Source organism: Rousettus aegyptiacus, unplaced genomic scaffold (genome assembly GCF_014176215.1).
Source record: "Rousettus aegyptiacus isolate mRouAeg1 unplaced genomic scaffold, mRouAeg1.p scaffold_m13_p_13, whole genome shotgun sequence".
Lineage (NCBI taxonomy): Eukaryota > Metazoa > Chordata > Mammalia > Chiroptera > Pteropodidae > Rousettus > Rousettus aegyptiacus.
In genome coordinates this window covers 53,308,719-53,335,094 of record NW_023416288.1, presented here as the reverse complement: position 1 = coordinate 53,335,094, position 26,376 = coordinate 53,308,719, and the positions used below count along the sequence as shown (strand labels likewise).

Below are 26,376 nucleotides of genomic sequence, written 5' to 3'. Positions count from 1 at the left end.
ATATAAAATTGAATGGAAAATGTATTTTAATTCTTAAAATGAGTTCTGTTTATAAATATCATGCGGATAACCATTTTCCAAATGAAGTCAGTGAAGAAGTAGGATAATGTGTTTTAAATTAATACGTTGGCATCAAGGTTTATATACTAGCTTATTAGGACAAGATGAGTGATACAGAATGTGCAAAGTTGAAACCCAGATCCAGACATTAGTTGAGTCACTAGTCCCTCATCTAGACAAGGACCCTAGGTGAGGTCCTGCTCATGCTGAGCCAGGGGGCACCCTCAGAGACACCTGTCTGTTACTTCCAACAGCCATGGCTAATATGCAGAGGGAGGTAAATAACTGATCCATCAACTGAAAAAGTTTAGATTGGACTTTTACTTCTCTTTCCCATTCTCTTTTTTATTTAAGAAGAATAAATCCACGATAGCACTGTATTTTGAGAAGAGTACAATCGGCAAACTAGGACCGCGAGGAATGTGCAGTAAATATAAATTAAATGGAATCAGATTGATCAGAAGCTCATGACAACAAGAGAATCTGTAACTGCATAAATGTGAAAGAGAAGCTTAAGAAAATGAAAGGGACAAGGATTATGGTTTGTCCTGAGAAACTACACTTCAGTAACCAATAATAACCAATCTAGAATTTCAATACCACCTAACATTTAAATGAATATGAAACATCAAATTTTTGGTAAAAATTTACAGCATGAAAGAGAAATGCCAAACTGAACAGAGAAAACCGGCTCCCAAGAAAACGACAGTGATAAATGGAGAAGAAAGTCCTAAATAAAAATTGCGCATCACTGGAGAGTTTTGAGATCTCTCTCTCAGTCTCCCACAAAAAAAGGGGGGCACAGACAGGCTGCTGTCTAAAGTTACTAATTAGAATAAAAATATAATTTCCAATCTCAATTTTAATTGAGAAAATGTCTCGACATAGATGAACACTGTAAACAAGCCAACGGGAAAATTGAATCAAGTGATTCCTCCAAACAGCAGTACTAAAGGACAAAAAGGTAAACATGATCACCAAAAAGTTAAGAGATAATGAAGGAAAGATCAAAAGATCTAACATTTCCCAGCTATCAGACGGACAAAAATTCAGAAATCTGGCAGCTGTTCTGCTGGACGTCTGTGGGCAAACAGACGTTCTCCTAATTGCTGGCGGGAATGACAAATGGTACCAGCCAATGTGGAGAGGCGCTTGGCAATTTCTAAAAAAAGTGTACGTCCCTTTACTCTCTGACCTAGCAATTCCGTCTCTAAAACATTACCCAAAAAGCACAGCTCCAAAAAGGTGAAAACACAGGGCACGGAATTAGCCATTGCAACATTATTTATAATAGCAAAACGCTGGGAATAATGCGAATGCTCCTACATTAGAGATGGGTTGAGTCAACCACAGCACATGCACACAGCAGGGTGGAATGCAACTACGGAAAAATAATATAGGAGATTTCTAAATTTTGTCAAAGAATGATTGCCAAGACATGTTAATTGAAAAAAACAAGGCGCAAGAGAGTATTTATAGTACGCTACCTTTAATTTGGGAACAATATGTATCCGCACACATACAAGTTGCCAAAAGAAACATGGAAGGAATAATCAAGAAACTACATAACTGGTTACCATACAAGGGTGGGGACAGGTTACAAACAGTTGGGAAGGGAATGAGACTTTTCTTATTTCACTCGTTTAAGTGGTTTTGAGGCTTTAAACATGTCAACTAAAAAAATAAGACTATTTTTTTTAGAGCAGTTTAGAGTTCACAGCAAAACCGAGGGGAAGGTACAGAGATTTCCCATGTACCCTTGGCCTCCACACACGCATAGCCGCGCCCACTGTCAACATCCCTGACCGGACTGGTACATTTGTTACACCTGATGAACCTATGATAACACATCATTATCACTTTCAGTCCACAGTTTACATTAGGGTTCATTCCTGTTGTTGTACATTCTATGGGTTTGGACAACTTTATACAGTTATGACGTATATCCATTGTTATGGTATCATGCGGAGTATTTTCACTGCCTTAAAAATCCTCTGCGCTCTGCCTAGTCATCCTCCCATCTCACCCCACCCCCTGATCTTTTTACTGCTCTGTAGTTTTGCTTTTTCCAGGATGTCACCTAGTTGGAATCATACACTTAACCTTGCACACGTAAGGTTCCTCCATGTCTTCTCATGGCTTGAGAGCTCATTTCTTTTCTTAGCACTGAATATTTCATTGTCTGGGTATGCCAGTTTGTTTACCCATTCACCTACTGAAAGGCGCCTTGGTCGCTTTCATATTTTTTCAATTATGAATAAAGCTGCTATAAACGTCCACGTGCAAATTCTTCTGTGGACATAAGTTTTCAACCCCTTTGGGTAAATGGTGTGATGGCTAAAGCGTATGGTCAAGAGCATGTTTAGTTTTATAAAAGATTGCCAAACTATCTTCCAAAGTGGCCATCCCGTTTTGCATCCCCACCAGCAATGAACGGCAGTTCCTGTTTCTCCACATCCTCACCGGCGTGTTACCGGTGTTTCAGATTTTGGCCATCCTAACAGGTGTGTAGCAGTATCTCGCTGTTTCGCAGACCCTTGAGGACATATAATGTGGCATCTTTCCATACGCTTATTTGCCATCTGTATGTATTCTTTGGTGAAGTGTTTTTTTAAGGTCTTTGGACCCTTTTAAAATCAGATTGTTTTCTTATTGTTGAGTTTTAAGAGTTCTTTGTATATTTTGGATAATAATCCTTTGTTACACATGTCTTTTGCAAACATTTCCTCCCAGTCTGGGTTGCTTTCTCATTCTCTCGGCACTGTCTTCTGCAGAGCAGAAGTTTTTAATTTGAATGAAGTTCAGCCTATCAATTATTTCATGGATTGTGCCTTTGGTGTTGTATCTATAAAGTCGAAGTCATAGTCAAGGTCATCTAGGTTTTCTCCTATGTTATCTTCTAGTTTTATTATAGTTTCATGTTGTACATTTAGCTCTATGATCCATTTCGAGTTGATTTTTTTGCGAAGGGCGTAAGGTCTGTGTCTAGATTCATTCTTCTGCAGGTGGATGTCCAGTTACTCCAGCACTATTTGTCGAAAAGACTGCCCGTGCTCCATTTTATTGTCTGTGCTCCTCTGTCAAAGATCAGATGACTGCATTTACATGGGTCTATTTCTGGGCTCTCTCCTCTGTTCGGCGGGGCTGTCTGTCTGTCCCTTCGCCAGTACCACACTCGCTTGGTTACGGTCACTTTGCAGTAAGTCTCGAAGTTGGGTAATGTCAGTCCTCCAGCTCTGTTTTCCCTCAACATTGCGTTAAACATGCTGATTTTAAAAAATCAGCTTCACTGACATGTGATAAAATTCACCCACTTAAACGCGTACATCGTGAAGAGTTTTTGCTACATTTATACACTTGTATAACCCCCATAAAAATATATCATCTTTCCGTAACTGTAAAAAGCTACCCCTTGCCCCATTCCAGCCCTCAGGCAACTACTGATGTGGTTGTTTTCAGTATCCATTAGATTAGCCTCTTCCAAAGTTTCATGTAAACGTAATAATAAAATCTCTACTCTGGTGCTTGGTTTCTTCCACTTGGAATAGTTTGGTGAGAGGCATCCGCGTTGTCGGGCCTGTCGGGAATGCATCCCCTTTCACCGCCGTGCAGCTGGCCGCTGTGCGGATGCACCCGACTTCGTTCGCCCGTCCATCTGTTCACGGTCACCTGCGTAGCTTCCAGTTTGGGGCTCACTGCCGTGAGCATTCACGTACAAGTGTCTGTGTGGACGTGTTTTCATTTCTTTAGGACGCTCAGGGATGAAATGGTGTAGGTTTAACTTTACGAGAAATTGCCAAACTATTTTCCAGAGTGGTTGTATCGCTTTACATTCCCGGCAGCAACGCGGGAGAGCTCCAGCTGTTCCACGTTCGGGCCAACGCTTGGTTTGTGAGTCTTAATTTTAGCCATTCCAGTGGGGGTGTGGCGTAGCTGAGTGTGACTTTAATTTGCACATCTCTGATGATGAATGCTGTCGAGAATCTTTTCATGGACTTACTGGCCTTTCTTACATCATCTTCTGTGAAGTGTGTTAAAATATGTTGCCCTTTTATTTATTTTTGTACCGTGTCTGTCTCATTGAGATGTAGGAGAGTTCTCTATGTATTCTGAATGCAAGTCTATTGTCAGATATAAGTACTGCAAAAATTTTTCCAGTATGTGGTTTGCCTTTTTGTTTTAATACTATATATTGAAATGCAGGAGTTATTATTATTATTTTTTTATAAAGTTTGATTTATCAATCTTTTCCTCGTATGACTCATGTACTTTCTCTGTCCTATCTAGGCAATCTTTGCCTTCCTCAGAGTCACAGATATTTTTTCCTGTGCATCCACTTAGAGGTTTTAAAATTTTAACTTCTGTGTGTAAGTCTAGATCTATTTTTAATTATTTGTTTTACATGAATGGGACAAACTTCAAGATTCACTTTTTTTTCCCCCCACAAGGGTTCCAGAACCATCTGTTGAAAAAATTCTCTTTTCCTCATTGAATTACCATGGCACCTTTGGCAAAAAATGATTGAGCATAAATCCGTGGGTCTATTTCTGAACTGCTAGTACAGTTTCATTCATCTGTATGTCTAGCCTTATGCCAAAACCACGGTGTTTTGATGAGCTTTCTAGTAAGTCTTGAAATTAGGTTATGTTAGTACCCTTCATTTGCTTGTAATTTAAGAATCAATTTGAACTCTGCTTGGGATTGCACTGAATCTGGATGTCAATTGGGAAAAATCTTAAAAATATCAAGTGTTCTGATCCATCAACACGGTGTATTTCTCTGTTCCTTTAGGTTTTATTTAATTTCTCAGTAATGTTTTGTAGTTTTCAGCATACAGTTCTTATAACATTTTGTTATACTTATTTAACACATGATTTTGAGTCCTGTGTTAGATGATATTGTATTTTAAATTTCAATGACAACTTTTTGGCTGTTAGTATATAAAAATAAAATTGATTTTTGTATATCGACCTTGTAGCCTGCAACCTTGCTAACCTCAGTTATTGAGCTTTTTTATAGATTAAAACAAATTTTACACAAAGGGTCTTTTTTTTGCAAATAAACATAGGTTTAGTTGTTAATTTTTAATCTCTGTGCCTTCTTTCACTTGTCTTATTGCACTGGCTAGGACCTTTAGTGCAATGTTGAGTAAACGCAGTGAGAGCAGGCAGTACCCTTCCTTGTCTTGTTCTTACTCTTAGGGTCTATCACCAGGGATGTTGTTCTGTAGTTTTCCTGCAATGTCTTTCTCTGGTTTTGGTATCAGAGAAACTCTGGTTTATAAATCAAGACACAAAAATTTTCCTCCTCTCCTATTTTCTGGAAGAGTTCATGTAGGGTTAAGTATTATTTGTTCCTTGAATGTCTGATAAAATTCATCAGTGATGCTACCTGAGCCTGGAGTTTGTTTGTTTTGGTGGGGGCTTTTTTTCTTGTCTTTTTTTTTTTTTCTGCATCGTTGTTGATTTTAAATAAAATTTTTATTTTAAAATAAAAAGTATGAAAGATGCCAATGTAGTACAAAGAATTCCTATATATCTTTTACCTGATTTCCCTAATGTTAACATGTTGTATAATCATAGTACATCTGTTAATCCTAAGAAGTTAGCGTTGGTGAAATACTATTAACTAAGCTCCAGACTTTGTGTAAATTTCACCAGTTTTCTCATGAATGTTTTCTAGGATCTTATCTAGGCAACCACATTGCATTTTGTATTGAAATGTTTTTAATTACAGTTCAACTCATTTAACATTTTCTGTTTCTTCTTGTGTCAGTTTTAGTAGTTTTTGTCCATCAGGAAATTTGTCCATTTCATCTGTCAAATATATTGGCATAAACCTGTTACGATCTTCCCTTACTATTCTTTTAATGTCTGTAGGATCTGTATTAATGTCCATTATTACATTCCTGGAATTTGTAATTTGTGTCATCTCTCTTATTGTCATAATCTGTACCTAGATATTTATCACTTTTATTTTTTTTCCGACTAACCAGCTTTTGGTTTTGTTTTCTTTACTATTTTTCTTTCCGATTTCATTTCTCCTTTCATCTTTATTATCTTCTATTCCTCCCAAATATTTTGGGTTTTATTTGATTTTCCTTTTTTTTAGCTTCTTGATGTGGAAACTTAGGACATTGAGTTGAAATTTTCACTTTGCTAATAAAAGCATTTAAATTTCCCTCTAAGCACTGCTTTAACTGCAGTTCAAAAATTTTGACATGTTGTGTTTTCATTTTTATTCAGTTCAAAATATTTTCTAATTTCCTATTTACTTAGAGTATTTGTGTTTTTAAATTACAAATATTGACATATTCCAGATCTGTTAATGTTATTGATTTCTAATTTAATACCATTGTGATCAGAACATGCTATGTATGATTTCAAACATTTTAATTTTTGTTGAGACATGTTATGGTACAACATATAGTCTTGCTTCACGGATGTTTCGTGTGCACTTAAAAAGAATATGCATTCTGCTGTCGTAACCATGCTAATAGTTTACCCATTCAAAAATTAAAATTAAAACAACAAATATGAGGGAAAACTCTCATTAAACGAAAATAAGGCCAAATGAACAAAAAAATCCAAGTAATTTTTGAACAGAGTACTTAAACTTTCTTGCTTCATGTAGTATATTCAGAGAACAACCAAAAAAAAAAACCTACAAAAAAAAAATTGATCTTAAGTTAGTAAGTCTGCTTTTGGTAACAGCATGGAGTTATTTTGTACGCAGTGTAGGACTGGGCAAACGAGCACATACTGAAGTTGTTGGAAACCAGTATTCTCACTATGGGAGAAGAAAGACAGAAATGTGGTATGAGTGAAGGAGGAGAATCTGTGCTTCTGGATTAAAATTCAGGGTATCGGTATGGACTTATGATTAAAAGATATATATTTCCTGGCTATGTCTTCTTAGGGGTCCAGAAATGAAGACAGTCCAACAGCAATGAGCATACCTAGATGGGTTTGGCTTCCAGTATCATTCACGCTAAAGGAACCAGGATTCCTCGAAGAAACAGCTGAACCCAGGTTTTGGACTGGAAGAAGACAAGGTAAACCTGCTCTTCTTGTTGTGCCAGAAATTAAGTATTAAAAAACTGATGGGATGTGTCAAAGGACTCAGGAGTCAGCTCAGTGGGGCTTCTACTTGCCAAATTTGAAACAACTGGACCTTCAAAAATACCAGCTAGACATGAATTACAACACGTTTGATTTTTTTTTTTAAAAACAAAGGGTCTATGAGTATATAGTAATACTAAGACAAAATTTAAAAACCACCACAAAACCAACAACGAATGTGAAGGTGGGAAGGGAAGGCACCTGTCACAGAAGGATGCAACCAATTCTGGGAGAAACTCTGCTGGGGTCAGTCCTAGCGTCAGGTTGCTATGGGAGCACATAAGAGAACCATCTACATTAGAATAGGAGAGGTGGCAGTGACAGTTTCTGGAGGAGGTGATACTTGACATGAATCTTTAAGAAAAGTAGTACAGGAGGCTATTCAAGTGGTAGAAGTAAACATTTTTATAAATACTGACTAATGCAAAGACCATCAAGATCACAAAACCAGAGGGTGAAGCGTTGTTGGTGAACAGGATGTGAATGGTCTCAAATTGTCACATCGTAGACTAACTCAGCTAAAAAGGGGAGAAAGGCACTAGTACAATAGGAAAATCTGGCAAACTCAGGTTTAACTAAATGACCAGTTCAAAAATCGCCAACAATTTATAAACTGACCTCACGTCCTCCCAATTTGATACACTGTGATGAACGCAATGCCACTTAAGTAGTATTCTTGCCAAAAATGTTTGAACTGAGTGTAATCATGAGGAAACAATTAGACAAACCCAAACTGAGGGGTATTCCATGAAATAGCTGGGCTGGATACTTCAAAAATGCTGATGTCTTGAAAAATAAAAGCTGAGAACTATTTTGATTAGAACCTGTACATTTTTTAAGACGTAGTTAGGACAGTTGGAGAGATCTGAATCTGGACATCAGTGTTGTAGTTCAGCTGGAGAACGCCACTGTCTTTAGGAGATACATGCTGAAGTATTTAAGTGTCAAGTATCGTGGTGTCTAAAAGTTTTTCTCAAATGGTCAGGAAAAAGAATCTGTCCCTGCGTGTTTATACAACACATGTGACAAAATCTAAACTCTGGTGAATTTAGGGGAAGGGTACAGTTATCATTATCTTATTCTTGCAACTTCCCCATGTGAAAAATTTAAATAAAGAGTTGAAAAAAAATTACAGGTAACTTTGAAAGAATAGAAAAACTATGTGTAATTTTAAAACAGGGAAAAGGGAAAAAGAAACTCAACCAATCAGCAAAATATTTAAAAAGAGCAACAAGAAAGCGTAACAATTCTATACCCTGCCCACTCTCTCCCCAGATGATAGTAACTAGAACACCAATTTGATCAATTATATAAGTGAATTTTTTTTTCCTAGAGTCTCTCCAGGGTTAAACAATAAGATTGATGCTGAGAGAAAATTCTTTTTAAAAGATAAGTCTTTTAAAAAAGGATAAATAAAGCAAACAAATAAAATAGGAATAGTAATTATAATATTAGACAAAATAGAGTGGAAAATATTAGTTGCACGAACAGATATTATATATTGACAAAAATGAATAAACCATAAAAATGAACTAGACATTTCCTGAGTTTTTAGAAATCTAAAATATAACTTTGAAATATATAAAATAAATGCCAAATTCAGTCCCAGAAGCACAGTGGGGGATATGAAGCAATTGTTTTAGAAATCTCTTTTAGATCAAGCATATAAAAATTAAGTAGTTCATAAAAAAACACCACTAATCCAGTTGATTCAAGGGATAACTATAAAGCTATGTACAGAACCCCCTGGATATTTACAAAGTGCTCTCAAAAAACAGTATTGCTATTGCCATTTTGTTAGGTCAGAAAAATGATGCTGTTTAAAAAATGTGTTTACAGTATTGTGGTTATGTTTAAAAATTAGTCTTTATCTTTTAGAGACACATGATTTTGTGGATAAATGATGCAATGACAGGGACCTGCTTCAAATGAAACCAGAAGAGGGAGTGGGTGGCATATATTGTCGATGTCAGTTAGGCCGGAGTTGATGACTCAGGTCCCTGGGTGATGGGTATATGTTTGTTCATTGCTCTGTTTTCTATTCTGTACATGTGTGAAGATTTCCAATTCAAGATGTTTCTAACAGGAAACTGTAACGTATTTAAAATGAATACGTTTTAGTGGAAAAATCTTCATTGCATCACGATTTATAAGAGAAGAAATTAGAAAATAACCTTAACGTGTACTAATACATGAAGTTTAAATGACTTATGGAACCATCCAACTGGGAAACACTATGTAGCCATTCCAAAGGGTGATGAACATCTTTTTACACACATATGGAAAAATGTTCAAGACATATTAAGTGAGAAAGCAAGTTGCAGATCTCTCTCCGTCTTTCCCTCTACTCCTCCAGCTCTCCCACTCCAACCCTAAGACATACACAAGAATGCAGGAAAACATCAGAAAAGACACAGTCCAAACTGTTAGCAGTGATCATCTCTGGGAAGAAGAATGGAATTAGCAAGAGGCAGAAAGAGAGGTGGAGGATGAATATCTTTCACTTTTTACTTTGTCTACTTCTAGATGATTTCATTCTTTTTTCCTAAAAAGCATATATTTTGAAATTAAAAAAATGTTCATAAAAGGGAAAAGAAAACTAGATTGAGACTCAGCAATTTCTCTTCTATGGTGGCATATCATCCCAGTTGCATTCACTCACTAAAAGCTTCTAGTTCATTGTGTGAGAACCAGTTAACGCAAGTTATTATACATGGCTAAGAATATAATAAGAAGCACAACACTAGTTAGGAAAGTATCCTCAGCCCACCGCGTCTGGCCACGATCCGACATAAAGTCAATAATCGGCATTCTATACAGTCCTAACGTATAACAAACCAGCAATGACCTGCAGGGACTTGTGGGCCCTTGTTATAAATACTCTTATTTTAATGTCTGCTCAGATATTTTTGTTTTCCAAACACTGTGGGGAGTCTATTCGTGTTTACCTTCAGTAATTTGGCAGTTTTCTCATTTGGTCTGCTCTAACTTCAAGCAGATAGTTCAATTTTCGAAATTCTGAACTCTTAATAATCCGGAATTCAAAATGACTCTGTGTGTGTGTGTGTGTGCGCGCGCACGCGCGCACGTGTGTAACATCCTTTCAGCATCTTTCAGATATGTAGCATCTATTTATAATGTTTGTTAATTCAGGTTTGACAGAGGTGTTTTCAAGCTAACACATGGGAGCATTTGGACATTTCACAGCATGACCATTTGTACACCAATCTTTTCTATGTATTTTCGACGACTGAGTATAGAGGCGTCGCTGAAAGCTGAAAACCACAGTCTCAATGAGGTAAAAGCTAAAATGGGGACAAGGACCTTCTACTCCAAAGCTTTCCACTTACAGGGAACAAGAAAGTGGAAAGGACACGCTGAGGTCGCACTGTGCGGTTAGCGGCAGTGGAGCCTGGGTTCTGGGTTCTGCTGAAACACGACAAACAGCCTTCTGCCTGAACGATGATTTGGTTTTTGTGGTTTCTTCCAGGTCTGGTAATTGGAGATGTTTCTGGCTCCTAATTCTCAGAAATCATTTTCTTTAAAAAAGAAATAATGCCTGGGATACAGAACCACTCAGAAAATGCTAGCTAAATGACTGTAACATAGAGTTAGAACTCTTCAATAGAAGCCTGAGATTTGGGTTAAAATGAGATCAGGGCCTTCTTATCTGAAAGGCAGAGCAGACAAAATATTTTGGTTGATTCTCCTGAAACCTCCCTAAGACTGGTTATCTGTTTAATCTGCATCAAACCTTTTTCGGGTACAGCCAATTCAGTCTGTGGTAAGTGTTATATTCAGCCTGTTTTGTTAAGTGTTATAAAGAGGGTAAAATGTCAACTGACGTCAATTGATCATTGTGACACTATCTCAGTTTGGTGGAGGAAGTAGGAAAAAATATCAGCTAAAATGTCAATACCTTAAACAACTGGAACAACATACGTGACTTGGGGCAAAGCAGTATAATGATGGGCGCTAGGTCAGTTTCAGTGATTGGGAGTGATGTTTACTCAGGACGTTGTGTGCTAATATACCACAGCACGGAGACAGGAAATCCAAATAATTCAAGTTTTAGGTTCTCTGAGCATGTTTCCTAATTCATTTAATCCTCACAACCACCCTGAAGGCCAGACAGTCATCCCACTTTAGAGACAGAGATGAGGCTCACAGAGGGTAACTATGATTTTAGAACGATCCCCAGATAGAGTCTGGGAATTTACTGAAGTGTGCCTTCTCTAAATTCTGTGCATTTTCCAGGACATCTGGAATCTTTTACTAGAATCGTGAGTCCCACAATGGGGCTGTGAGTAGCTTATGACAATATACTCAGTGCTTGTCCCTGTGAGATACTTAACAGAAAGATGGTGGGACCAGGTCTGTACATGAAGTCGGAGCTGGAGGTGCGGCAGGGGCCGCTGAGGAGAAAGCTGACGGGAAAGGAGAAGCTGCTCAGGGAACAGACGACAGGTGGCTTCGGAGGTGGAGGCTGGCATTCCGAATGCAGATCGTGATGCCTTCCAGGCGGGAAGGCAGGGCAGAGAGACAAGGCTCGAGTCCTGCCATCTGTGGGTGTTCGCACCAGACTAAAAGTCATCACCTGTTTTTATTACTTAGGGTTTAATTTTCCTGATCATAAAAGTAGTAACTTCTTCTGATAAAAATTTGATTCATCTTATTAAAGACCTGTGGACACTCTTTGAGAAGGCTGAGAGGATCCCAAGATGTTGTTTAGAATTTAGTAAGAAATGTGAAAGTAATAAGATTAAAGCTTAGTTCACACTTACATGCTCAAATGAGGGTTTAAAAATAAATAACAGGACACTTTCGCAGAGTAACTAAACCCGCAAGGGGCTTTCAATCCGAACCTCACTCAGGCTGTGATGGAAACAATCTTTCCTCTCGAATTCTAACAGAAGCATCTTAGTGGCCTGTAGTGTCTAGTGTTTCTAAAATGCTCTGAAGGTATTTTGTACAGTATAACAAGTGGAGAAAGACCCAACAGTAGGCGATGATTAAATAAATAGGGCACACGTGCTGCATTTGCATAGAGTGAATCAAATACAATTTTAAAGGTTATATAGAATAAAAAAATCATATGAGCAGAATTCAAAATAGCGTGTATAGTAAGATGACAACAATGTATAATTATGAATGAATGGGAAAATAATATGCAAAGGGGAAAAGAATTGTATTGCGGGTTTTTGATTTAATACTTTTTAAAACGAAATTTTAAAAAGAGATCCAGCAACATGTAAAAAGTAGTTAAAAAAAAAATACCCCATGAAGAACATAATTCAAAAGTATTGGTGATGCCATACACACATACATATACATTATATATAATACTATATATTATATATAATACCCACATACACCATGTATTACATATACTATATACACATATATACCATAATTATATAATAGCGCACACACATATATAGTATATATAATACCAAATACACATAAATACATATATTAGATATATAATACCACACACATAAACACACATATATGTATGTATATCAGACAGTAGAAAGGAAAGAGAAAAAAATCAATTATTAGAAAATTGTTTTATATTTTCTTTTTAGAGAATAAAAAGTGCTTGCATGTTGTACAGATGTAGAAGACCTTTAATGTGACTTCTGAATTATTTTTCTTTCAATTTCTTGCATGTGAAGTGAGGTAATGAAATATATACCTTATCAGTAAAATTCGATAGGAAGTTTGGGAAATAAAAGTTTAAAAGTAAAAATCACCTACCATTATTCCACACTCCAGATATCTACCCATTAGTGATATTTTGGCTTTTTTCTTATGTAATATTTTCTAAATATAGCGATATTTTTTTGAGAAAAATTGGGAATGCATTGAACAACAGGTTAGCATACTACTTTATTTCAGTTAATAGTGCCCCCAAAGATTTTCCCCAGGTCCTTAAATATTCTTGGAAACATAATATTTTTAATGGCTGATTAATAATTCTTATTTAACCATTCTACTCTTCCCTATTAGAATGATGAATTGCATATACTCTTACATGAATCTGATTATATCCTGATTATTTCTTTATATGTTAAAGTTCTATTAAAAGAACCTATTTTAAAAGATTTATTGAGGTTTAATTTACATAATGGTTTAATTTACGTAACTTGATTTAAGTGTACAATTAATGACTTTTGATAAATATGTATAGTTTCTCTCCCACACCACCAGGCGGGAGAAAGTGAGCTCAGTGTTTACCTTTCAGCGTTGGGCACCTGAGCACTAGCGTCAGGAACACTGCAGGTTAAGGAGGAGGAGGGGTGGTTTTCTCTTCCCCCCACTCATCTCAGCCTATTTCTCTGTGTGCGTGCAAGTGCACACAGACACACCCTCGTGCACCTTTTACTTTCTTCTTACTTCATCTTCGTCACTTAGCTCAGGAACAGCACTATTGCCATCTTCAATCCATCCACGACTCAAAAAATTACCTGGCTGACATGTGAGTAATGCTATGATATACCTACCTGTATAAATAGTCAAGAGTTGTGATATAATCTTATCTAGCAAATAACCAATACTAATAACCCACAATCTTCACAGTAGATTCTATATACTTCCTTTTTGTCTGACTTTTCCTCGAGTGTTAGCCTTCAAGTTAATTTCACATGTGTGTGCACATACATACGTATACATATACAACCCAACCACCCCCCAAATTTGGAATCGTTGATGAAGGGAGATGATTTAGGCACAGCCAATGAAAAAAGAGGTATGGTTTTGGTGGAGTAAATATCTTTTAAGGCAACTAAAAGAGAGTAAGCTGTTAAGAAGTACAATTATGGCCAAGTCTTACCTTCCTGTTCCTTAGGACGAGGGTCGCTGGGGTAAGCTGAAGTTTGATCGACTTGCTCAGCCGCTATGCCCCTGAATAACTGTGTCTCTCCTCACTGCACATGTGAGAATGGAGCTGTGGGGCATTCCGGGAGCTCCATGCCAGGGGGAGGCCACCGGCCGTTCCCTGTGTCTCTCTGCTAACCCTGCTGTGCCCTCCTCACCCAGTCCTCCCTTACTCTGCTTCCAGTGCTCAGAAATACCACTGCCTTTTGCTCCAAGGAATGCAGAGAGCTTCAGTGTATAATACCGGGCGTGGCCCGATGTACCTTTTCTACTCCCGGGACTTCCAGCTTCTGATCTCTCATCCATCCCTCCAGTCATCCAGCCAAAGAATGTTTCCTGAGCGCCCACTAACCTGCTCCACGTTCAGCAGGGTCCGAGGCGCGGGAGCACAAGGCGGACAGAGCCGCTGGGCTACACTCACAGAAACTTCTGGCGCAGCTGTCTCTGCGCCCATCACCCGGCTCCTTCACCCTCCACCAGCAGGCCGTTTGCCCCCAGAGATAAAACCTTCCCCCAACTCCTCCCAGGTTTAGCGCAGATAACTCGCGCCACCTTTTCTGCTCTCCCCGCTTCCGACGCCTCTAGTTCTTGCTGCCGCCCTCATCCCATCTGACCGGGCCTCTCCAGCACTGCCCAGAGCTCTCTGGTCTTTGTCGGACAGGGTCCCTTTTCCTCACATTTCGGTTGTCAGCAATCTCCTGCTGTGAACCTTCCCAGATTAGCCATGCCCACTCTGGGGTTCAGCAACGTACTTTATTAAGCTAGACACTGAGGGACATAAGGGTCACTAAGTTTCTTCTGTCAGAGAGCTAAGTGGTCGGGTCTGAGGAGGGAGCAGACACTAGAATCTGCCTCTCCTGTGCCTCAGGGTATTTTAAAAATCTGGTTGATTTATGGTGAATCCATGCCTGAGCGCCAAATTCTTTTCTGTTAGTGGGGTAACTGGCAGACAAGAACCAGGTCTGCTCTCTAACCTGGTTAGAGCACTCACCTAACCAAGACTGGGGTCTTGGGCATCTTCTTAGACACTTTAAAGAAACTAGTGTCTCCTTTGCTGTCAGTGAAGTGCACGCCGGCCACGCTGGTCACGAGGTTCCCAGGGAACGTGAAGAGAACCCGTTCGTCATCGCCTTGGTTGGCCCAGTCGCAGGCTTGGCCTCCAATGAGCAAGCCCCCTCCACGCTTCATGAACTTGACCAACTTTTCAGTCATGGTTTCGTTGTAGGCATCGATACAGTAAACTCCCAGGGAGTCTTTCACTTCTGGCTCAATCTTTGCCTCCACCCCAGAGCCCTCGAGGATTTTGGCCAGAGGTGCCAGGGATGGGTGTACACCGACGGGCGCCCCAGGGGAGGAACAGAGCCACCCCACTGCGTTGAGGAGAAAGGGAGTGAGCTGGGCTTCCACCAAGTAGTCCTCGTGGGACACCACCACCAGGCGGCCCCGGCCGTACGAGGACGCTGCGATGAGGACCTGGCCCATGTCATTCACCATCACCGGGAAGGCGGCCTCTCCGATAAGAAGCAGTTCGCATGGGATGGCATCTTCGGGGACATCCCAGCTTGTTACTCCGTTCATAAGGGCCTCGAAGGCAGCAGAGGGAGTCGCCATGGCTGGATGGACTTCTGCAAAGAAGAGAGCAAAGACTCAGCTTGATGAAGACTGGATTAAACAAACAAACAGATAAAGCCAGCCAAGCAGTTCAGTCCTCCGCGGGCTGGGGCGATTCTGCCGGTCACCCGGACGAGACCGATGAGACCGATGAGACCGACATTGTGGAATGGCCATGGCACTCACCGGGAGTGCCAGTGTCTCCCACCCAGGAGGCCCGATCGTTTCCCGTTCTCTTAAACGCTTCTGGCCAAACTAAAAGAGCTCCGCGCTTTTCCATCATCAAAGGAAACAAACGAAAGTGAAGAATGAAGGCAGGATTGTGTTCCCAAAGAGATGTGTGTAAGTCTGAACCCCCAGGGGATGTGACCTCATTTGGAAACAGAGTCTTCGCAGATGTCATCGAGTTAAAGCGAGGTCATCCCGGATTTGAGGGGGCCCTAATCTAACGACTGGCGTCCTTCTGGGAAGAGGAAATTTGGACACAGACTCAGATACACAGGGGAGAATGTTCTGAGAAGATGGAGCCGGAGATTGGAGCGTTGCATCTACAAACCAGGGCACGCCAAAGATGCTGGCAAACGCCAGGAGAGAGAGGGATGGAACGGGTTCCCCTTCAGAACTTCTGGAAAGAACCAGCCTTGCCAACAGCTAGATTTCAAACTCCTAAGCCTCCAGAACTGTGAGAGAATCAAGTTCTGTTGTTTGAAGCCACCCAGTTTGTGGTAATTTGCTCTGATGTCCCCTGGAAACTAAATACAATGCAGCATGCTGTCCTCTTACCCGCACCTTACCCTACCCAGCTCCACAATGAGCTGATTCAACCCGGCTTGGGGAACCCAGAATTTCAGTCTGAAAAGTCTGGGTCCTCAGAGAAGGTTCTTTGGTCATAGTCACAGGCTGGGGAGAGGAAAACAGAAGTCCACGGTGGCTTGAATCCAGCTCCCAGACAACCAGAGGCGAAAGACGAGTTATGAGCTTATGGCAGATTCTTACCTGCACCCGGACACAGTGGAGAAATGATGTGTACCCACAAAAACCCTCCGCTGCTTCTCCACGTGCTCCCCACTTAAGGCCGCTCTACAGTCTCACCTCCACTACGTGCCTGTTACCGAAACGGTTCCCCCAGGGACAGACACGTTTTCGTACTCGGGATTCCCAGGGCTTGTCATCCTCGCCAACCACTCCACTCGGTGGCTCTGGACAGTGCTTCTCTCCCTGTCCCCGAGGCTCCTGCCACCTCTAACCTAATGGCCTGAGCCAACATCAGCATCCGCCACCTCTTGAACCATTTACTTCCTATCCTTCCATTACCTCTTCTGAAAATCCTTACGTTTCTAGCTTTGGCCCTTCCCTCGTTTCTGTTTCTTTTGTTGAAGGCGCTCACCCCTGAGGCAGTGTGTAGAAGCCTTACACACTCAGCCCTGGAGTTAGGCTGCCTGGGGCTGACCCTCAGCTTTACTGCCACCGAGATCCGGCGACTCATCTCGGCCCTAGTTTCTCTCATTCATTAAGTGGAGATGACAGCACTGCCACCTGAGGTTGTCCTGGGGGTTAAGGGTTAAGTGCCTTTCGATGAGTTATCACACATACGAGCGTTCGATTATTTATTATATATATGTATGTGCTTACGTATACATACATATGTGCACATATATATGTATACTTGCTTATAATTATTTGGTTCAGAGTAAACTACTGAAGTATGCACATAATAGAGAATTCTTATAAAATAAATAAGAAAAAAAAACCTAACCCAACGTTCGATTTTACAAACACTGGCTTAAGTATTTATTGGTTCTGATTTTATAGTTTTTGTATTTTGGAGCCAATACTAATTATTTTCAGTCGGCAAGTGTGCCTCTGGGCCCTTGGAAAAGTCCTCAGCACAGGCACTGTGCCGTCCCCAGGCCAGAGATTTCAAAAAGGTCCTGGGTCCTGACGCAACTAAGAAACTCAAGACCCCGACTTAAAGGGTACACTCTCGGACCGGTGGCGGCCTCTGAAAGGAAAGGGGCCCTGCGTTCACGCTTTCCCTCCAGACTCGCTCCGATTCAGTACGTCACGGGAGTCACGGGAGCTTGATGTCCGCAGCTGTCAAAGAGGGTGGCCTCCACCCTGGAGTACGGCTGAGCAGATACAGTCGGCACACGGCTGGTCAGCGAGAGCGCGTCCCTTCCCTGCTTCTCCCGGAGTCCACAAATAACCAGAGTCACAGTTGTGTCCCTTCTCCCTCCTTCTCCATACCCAGCTGTTCCCAAGTCCTGCTAAGGCTGTCGTTCATGGTTTCCAGTCACGCTGCCATTAAGTTCACTCGGGGCCTCAGTAATTCATTCCTCGACTAGACAGATCCAGTTTCTCAGTCACCGGCATCTGTTACCAGTATCTAAAGGCAGAGACGGGATTATTTCCCGGAACAGGATCCCCGGGCCTCGCCTTGGCCCGCAGGGGAAAGTCTGAGCTCAGCCTGGTGCGGGCGAGGCCTCCAGGGCTGGGTGCTCTTTACTTCTCCAGCCCTATCTCCTGCCACCCACCCTCTCCCATCACCCAACCCTCTGCAGTTTCCAGAACACTTGGCCTCCCTGGACATGCCGTGCTTTCAAAACATTAGGTTCTCTTCCCATTCTCTTTAATTCCTGCTTCCTCTCCCACATCTTTCTGTCTACTGAAATCCTATCCTCCTAAGGAAAGATATGATATTCACAGAAGAGGAAATTGAAATGGCTGATTAGTTTATGAAAATATGCTCAATCTCACTAATCAGGCAAATGAAGATACAATGCATGTGGCCCGTAAGACTGTCAGAAAAAGAAGGCAGTGAAGAAGGAGAAAGAGGGAAAGGCAGAGGAAGAGGAGAAGGTGAGGGAGACAAAGGCAGTCAATAATGTCCACTAGCCACACGGCTTTGGGGACTCTGTCACATCTGCTGGAAGGACTGAGAACTTGACAGCCATCTGACAGTGACGACTCAGAGATCCCTCTTCTAATAACCTTTCTGACAGAAACGAGCCGCAGTCCTGAATGTATACATACAAGGATGCTCTTTACCACACAAAATGACAAATGGAGACAGATAAGTGGAAACCTAGAAGTGGAGATAAATGACAAGGAATGTGTCCTAGAACCATTCTTGAGTCCTGTGGGTACGGGATCTCTAACCCAAAGCGACACCCGTTATCCACACATCCCACCCCCATAGCCCACTGCGCCCAACATAAAACCCGGGGGGAACAGCCCCCCGCCAGCCACCCATACACACCTTGGAAGACCTGTCCATAGGACCCTTTCTATCTGGGCCTATGTCACTGCTGGTGCTGATACTTCAAACACACCTGGAACCGGAAACTCACGTTTTTGTCTCTCTGGTTGTACTGAGCTAGCTCATGGGAGAAGCAGCATCTGCGAAGTGACAAAGGGACGGGCAGATGGCTGGAGGTGTGAAGAGCAGGGGGCCGAGGGTTTGTCCTGATGCGGCCCTCCTCCTGCCTCTCTCCTGGGCCAGCCTAGTGGCTGGATGTGGGTGGGGTTTGGCTGGGAACGCCCAAGCCCCTTCTCTCTGCCAGTTTCCCCCTTTGCTGCGCTGTGAGTGAGGCCGCAGTGCCAGCCTGAGTCTGACACCAGTGTCGCATACGTGGCAAGGTGTTTGAGACGGAGAATGTTTGCGTCAAGCATGATAATCTGCATTATAGAATATCACGGAGCTATTACAAAGGCCGAGTTAAATCTATTCTGCATCTACCTAGGAGGATGTTCTAGATACATTTTAAATGAAAATTCCAAAACACTATAATATGTAGGACACAAGCCCATTTTTGTATGGGTGAAGATAATAATAGTAGTAGTGCTATTAGTAATTTTAATACAGTACTTACCAGGTTCTGGGCATTATAATAAGTGTTTTACATAATTATTTAATCCTGACAGTAAGCTTATGACGTATGTATTATCACTGTCTTTCATTTTACAGATGGGTAAAAGACAAACAAAACAAAAAACCTGATGGCCAGAGAATTTGTAATTTGCTCGCATCACATGGATCCAAACCCAGGAAATCGAGTCCTACAGTCCACGTTCTTAAGTAATAGATAAGCCTATTACGCACCAGGATTTCATATACACGGAAAAACTGTGGAGGCCGCATTTCAACATGCTAACACTGACTGCATTAGGAAGAGAAGAGGTGAACAGTATTCCTCCTCTTTATACAAGTCTGCATCCTTTGAATTGTATTACTATTACAATTTAAAGATAGCACAGGCAATAAAATTCAACCAAGTAAACACACATTAAATGATCACACACATAAATGATTAGATTGACCAAGCGATCCTGTCTCACTCGTCTTCAGACATCTTCCTTCATCTCCCAACAGGACGTACATCCGCCCACCGATAAACTTGATTTCCTCCTGGGTAGGTTCCTCGAGCTTTGCAGCTGGTTCTGTCCCCACTTTAACCAGCTCCGGGTGACTCCGACACTCGACTTTCGAACCAAATGCTTCCTCTTTGTGCCTGAATCCGTTTGCCTTCCTAGCTCGGTGAGCTCAGATGGACACAGCCTGGAGAACCCCCTTTTATTTCTCCCCCTAAGTTCTTCATCTTTGGTTCTTCTTACATGGACCCCGTTTCTCTCCCCGCTAGACCCACCAACTTTCTGGAACGCCAGTCACCTCAAACGCAGAAGGTACCTCAGGCACAACCTGTAACTCCGGGAGGCGGCTTTACAGATCCCCTGTTTGTACCACAACGTGGCCTCAGGGCACTCCAACGGGGTTCGCCTTTCAGAGGTGTATATGGAAGGGAAGGAGGGTGGCAGGCCCGTCTTGCATATTGCATCACATCCTGCATTATATTTTGCTTTCAAATCCCAAAGTAGGGCAAGTGTCTGAGGTTAGGGGACATGTTTTGTTCTTTGGATTTGCCAGGAGAATGAATAGTCTGTGGATTGATGATTGAATGATGGATGTAAGGTGTAGGTGTAAGGACCAACCTAGGTTGTCTCCTCCAGCAAATTGCTACCCTGGCCTTGAAAAATGATGACCATTACAGAGATCCAGTTCTGTAGGTCTTCTCTTCCTCAAGCTGTTCTCTTCATGATCCTTTGTTCCCTTTTCCTTATATGCCCCAAATCTTTTCCAATATCCATCAACTTCTTTTAAGCCAGAATTAGGGTGGGTTCAACCCCTTCTTTTGCATTCTGACTATTCCCCGGGCAACCTTATTTAATTTTCACTTAAAAATGGTTTAATTCATACTTTAAAAAGTTTTTAATGCACGTGGAAGAATACAGATGATAAAATAATAAGAAGACAATTTTGAAAATTAGACTCATATACCAAACACCCAGCTTACAAAACAGACCATGACTATTATCTTCGGAGGTCTGTGTGTGGCCCTTCCCAGTCAGTCCCTCCCGCATTCCCATAAAAGCAAGCACGATTCAAGACTTTGCTTTTTCTGGATCCCTATTTTGATCTTACTGCACCCCTTCTTAATTCCTGAGTGTTCCTGGGTCCCTCTGTCTCTCTCCCACTCATATTCGCTCACTTCGCTCTCTGCAAAACTCCCAGGAGAACAGCAAAATGGAGGACCACTAGCCTAGGAGTGAGAAGACCTTTTTTTTTTTAAGAAAAATCGTGGTGCTGCCTCTTACTAGCCGTTGTTGATCAGCCTGCCTCACAGGGTGTTCTATCAAATGGACGATGCTGGAGACAGGACATTCTACATTCCTAGGGGCCGTCAGCGTTAAGTTCTGGCGAGAGACCCTGCACCCCGCTTTCGTGTCCAGGCCCTCGCTCAGGCCAGCCTTTCCTCCCCGGGCCCAGTCCACAAAGCGCCGCGTCGGTGACGTCAGGGGAGGATGGGGGCGGGTGGAGGTGGGGGAGTGGGCGCAGCAGCGGGAGGAAAAGCTGGGGTCGGCAGGCCGCTGTGGCCCGCTGGCACAGTCTGGGAGGGTCGGCCCCTCCTCCTCGCACGACCAGGGGGCCAGGGCGAGTGGGCGCGGGATCTCGGTCCCAGGCACGGTGTTTGCACAGATCGAAGGGCAGCAGGCCAGAAGCGATGCTGTCACGAGCCACCTGTGCGAGCCCGAGCCGGCCCTGCCTCCTCCCTGGGCCACGGTGTTGTCATCCGCTCACGCAGCGGACCAGATGCAGCTCCTGCTGGTCAGGCCTGTGCGCAGCTCGACGACACAAAGCGGGCAGACGAACATCGGATGTCGGGGCCCGAGAGGGGCAGCACTGCGCGGGCGCGACGCAGGGCCCGAGCACGGGACGAGCGCCGACGGGACCGCGACACACACGGCGGCAGCGCACCCCGCCCCCCGGGGCCGCTGCCCCCCTCGGCCCCGCGCCGGCCCGCCGCCTGCCAGGCTTTCCGGGGGGACCACTCACCTGGTCGCCCGCGGCGGACGGGGGCAGGGCTGGGCGCAGAGGGGATGCGCGTTCCGACGGGGACGGGGCTCGGCGGCGAGCAGCGCGGGGCGGACGAGCGGGGAGCAGGGACGAGCTGGGGAGGGGGAGCGGGGGGAGGGGCGCCGGGCTCCCCTCCTCCTCACTTCCTCCCGGGCGGGCTCGAGCCCGAGGGGCGGCGCTTGGCAGGGGACAGCGCTTCTTTGTGTCGCCGGCCCCGTCTGCTCGGCACCGCGGCGGCGGCCCCCATCCCGGCAGCGGGGCCGGCCGTTTTATTAGAGACAGAAACGTCTCTGACTACACACGAGTAAGGAAACGGCTGAACAAACTATACGGCATCCTACGGAATATTACTCAGTTCTCTGAAGACCTTAGATCTCCCTTCAGTTAGAGGAATGTACTTGAAGTATTGCCAAGGAGAAAATAAAAACTCTGGAAATTGTTGAATATGCTTATATTTTTATAAGAAAAAATAGCTCCGCGTATATTTGTATCATGGTGGGAGAAGGGCAGGCTACAGCGTTACTTGCTAATACTGCTTAACCTGGGAGACAGCTGAGGGCAATTTTGTATAGCTCTACATTGTTTGCATTGTAAATTAAAAATAAGAATGTATTTCAATATACAATTTATTCTTCAGTGTACATTTCAAACCCTATTTCTTTCCAAGTCCTTTCTAATAATCAGTTGACAGCTGTTCCCCTGTCTATGAATTGCAACTCCCTACTTCGTGTGGTGACTTCACGTCAGCCTAGTGGCAGTTCTAGCAAGTGAAATCCAGGGTAGTATAGTGGTTAGGAACTCAGATTGTCACCAGGTGGCCCAGACTCAGCTCTCAGGGTGACACTAGTAACTGAGTGACTGAGCAAGTTCCCTAATTCCTCTATGCCCCACTTTCACTACCTGTAAAATAGGGATGAGGAAATGAGTATCTACATTACCGATTTCTTATAAGGTTTAAATTAGGTGAGTGAACCCTCATAAAGTTCTTAGATCAATGGCTGGCAGATAGTAAGACTATATGAGTGCTTGTTAAGTAAAATAAATATTCAGGTTGTCCTAAGAATCAATACTTCATGTTTCAGGAAAATGCATCCCTTTTACTCCTAGCAAGGGTTTTTTTTTGTCCAAATCCGAGTCTTCAAGGGCCACCTGAGTGACAGTGAGCAGTCCTTTATCTTCGCCAGGGCTCAGGGTTCTCAGCTAAACAAGAAGGGCTGGTGACTTGCTTGCTAAGTCCCTTTCGGGTCTGAAATGCCAAGACTAATAGCACCGCAAGGTGAAACTCCAAAATATTTTCATAAAAAAAAATGAAAATGCATATATTGTTTACATAAAAATTAATAAAAGAACAAAAATATACATGGACAGGGTACCACCCGACTTACCTCTGAGAATAGGGACATGAGATTTGGTGGGGAAAAGGTTTTAATGGTCAGGTTTGGTTTTTTAGGAAGGCGCGCGCGCGCACACACACACGCGGCTGAAGCAAAGGTGATAAAATGTCATCTGATAAATCTGTTTTCTGCACATATCTATAGCTTTGAAATATTTCATCATGAAAAATGTTTTAAAAGGACAGGGATATATCAGACTCCTGATGGTTAGGTTCCTGGAGAACAATAATTAACAGCCAGAGAGGTAGGGGGAAAAAAAAATAAAGGCAAAACGGACATGGAGAAACCGCAGGGATGCTGCTTTGAGAGACATCTGCCTCCTTAGGCCCAAGCGGTCTCGGGCCCCAAACCCGACCACCTTCGCAGCCCTGCAGGCGCCCCATCCCCTGCGCTACCCCGGATCCGGGCCGGGTCCCTCTCTCTCCCACCTCGGTCAGGGCGCCCGGGCCTGCTCCGGTTCCAGAAACCATCCTTAGACCAGACTCACCGGTTGTCCAGCAATTTCCACTGGGCTACTTCGGAGGGGGCAGGGACTCCTCTGCAGGGACGTGACGAGGAGAGGGGACAGGCAGCCTGGGTGTTTGGAAATCGGAGGCGATGGTGGTGGGAGGCCTGTCAGGGGAGGTGGGCTGCGGTGCAGAGGTGGGAGCGGAGGGGGCCGATCCCGCGGCTGATTGGCGGCCGCGGCGGTGGGGGCGGACCCGCCCCCTTCCCCGGACCGCAGAGGCCCGGCTTTGTGTCAATATCGCAGCCGGGAGTGCGGCAGGGCCGTTTGTTGAAAAATAAATCCGTGAGACTGTTTACCAACGAGGGTGGGGTTGGTACATTATGATAGATCCTTAAACAAATTATACACAAATGTTTACAAGGATGCCTTAAATCTCTACATATTTGCCAGGAGTGAGGCTATATTTATATTCGGCTTTTAAATAAACATTTAACGTGGTAGTAAAATGGAGAGCTGGCATATTTGCAGGAAAAACTTTAAAAATATTTTACATACTTATATAAATACAGAAATTATATGAAAAAACGTACATCGAGCTATTGGAATTAGTTACTTCAGACAGGAAAGAGTAGCTTACTTTTAAGTATTTTTTCCTTCATACACCTCATTAAAATTTTAATAGTACTACGCATTATTTTGTGATAAAATAAATTTAATCAACTAAAAATAGATAAAATACCCTTGCTCATACAGCTTTCTCCCTGTGTGGGGGTTTCTTGAATTTGTTCCAAATCCTGAGTCATTTTAATCAAGTAAGAGTGGGATCCAGCACTTGCCTTTTGAGCCAGGGCCTGGATTCATGCCTGACCAGGTCCTGCCTTGAATTGGTGTCTGCTCATCTGGCTTTGTGAGTTCATCTTTAGAACCTGGGGGGAAACCAATTCTCCCTTTTCACAGTTGGCCCCAAAGCCTTGAAAGATTTCTGTGGCTCCTTTACATTCTCCTGGTTCCTCACCCCTCACCTCACTGCCCTGACACTGGTTCTTAGGAGACCTAAGGAGGAGGTGTCCCCAGACCAAACTGTCCCTGGGAAGAGACCATTAAAAAGCTTTCTGTCCCATCACAAAACAGTGTTCAGGCTGGACCTTCCACTGGAACGTGGATTCATGAGTAAAGGGGATAGATAGAGTACCACGTCCAGTATTACTTCGGCTTTTCATTATAACTCCCCAAACCAAAGTAGGCATGTCAAGAATGGTGTTTTATTCTTCTTTAGTTTTTCCACTTCATGTGGCCATAGGTGCATGCTCTGTAATGTCCACTTGGTAGATCGATGAACAAAATAGATGACTGTGGGCTGAGGAAAGCAATCCCGGGGTTACCCCCAAGCGAAGCAAACAGCAGCTCCATGTAGAAAACTGATCCAATTACAAATTGCCTATACTGCAAATTTTCTCCTTCATGTTTTTTTTTTTTTTCCTTTTTTTTCTCCCTCAAGCCTTTGTTTTCTTTCCGTAGCAGCTGGTTCTATCCTCTCTTTATCTGTTTCAGACTCCACATTACTACTTTGATTTTAAATCCTATATCCTTCTCTATTTCTAATTCCCTTAGAGTTTTTGTTTTTCTTTCCAGTTTTTTTTTTTTGTCTTGAGTAAATAGAGATTGCCATGAAATGTTTAAAGCACTGAAATAACTTTTGAGATATTAAGTTCTATAAATACTCAGCAATATAGGAATGAATGAACAACTTATTAAAAATCCATACTACAAAATATTATGCATTTCTTCAAAAGGATGAGCTCAAGTCAGACCTCGAAGAACACGTTCAGTATATATTTTCAGTGATAAATTTATGATCCTACTTTTTCGTTTATGTTTATCTAACAGGAAAAATAAGGACATATTTGGTGGACTCAGGAAGTGGGGAGGGCTGACCAGTAATTTTTTTCTTTAGACGTTTTGTATTTTTAAAATGTTACAAAAATCACTTTGAAATAAAAAATAACGACTGTTCAGTAACACCACTCTTAGGTATACACCCAACAGAAATGCGTACACATGTCACCAAAAACATGCACTAGCCGTCCATAGCCTAAAACTGGAAACCACCCACGTGCTATACTCCCTGCCTTCTTACACCCAGTGCCACACAGGCATTATCTTCTATTACAGGAGTCTTGAAAATGTTATTTTCAGACCAAAAAAACACTGAGAATTTACCATCAAAAGATCTGCTTTCAAGGGAATTCTCAAGGTTGTATTTCAAGGAGAAATAAAATAATCTCAGCTAAAGAATCTGAGATGTAAGACACACTAGCAAGAGACTTCCGGATCTGGCATTGAGAAAGCACCTTGTTTGGAACAACCCTCCCACTGAAAAATGCAATGAAAGTTGGACGAAATATCAACGGAAGCCTCTGAGGAGTAAACGACATGAGCAGGGCTTGAGAA

At 42.6% G+C, this 26,376-nt stretch overlaps 1 protein-coding gene and 1 long non-coding RNA gene across 6 annotated transcripts in view; one reads left to right on the top strand and one right to left on the bottom strand.

Annotated features, from left to right (window-relative positions):
• LOC118610757 overlaps positions 1-26,376 on the top strand; it is a 167,487-nt gene that overhangs the window by 72,714 nt on the left and 68,397 nt on the right. The window contains exon 2 of the long non-coding RNA XR_004954016.1: positions 6,979-7,114. This is a non-coding gene — a long non-coding RNA (uncharacterized LOC118610757). The remainder of the gene's footprint in view (positions 1-6,978; positions 7,115-26,376) is intronic.
• The window catches only part of LOC107516932 (TRPM8 channel-associated factor 1), a 48,108-nt gene that overhangs the window by 12,396 nt on the left and 9,336 nt on the right, over positions 1-26,376 (bottom strand). For 3 of the 5 annotated variants that reach the window (XM_036230759.1, XM_036230761.1, XM_036230758.1), the window contains exon 2: positions 15,052-15,685. In XM_036230759.1, the coding sequence (XP_036086652.1) occupies positions 15,052-15,671 (620 nt within the window). In that variant the 5' untranslated portion in view covers positions 15,672-15,685. Of the gene's footprint in view, positions 1-15,051; positions 15,686-22,062; positions 22,174-23,964; positions 24,195-26,376 lie in introns of those variants that run through there. The other 2 variants (XM_036230760.1, XM_016157168.2) reach the window with 2 other exon arrangements.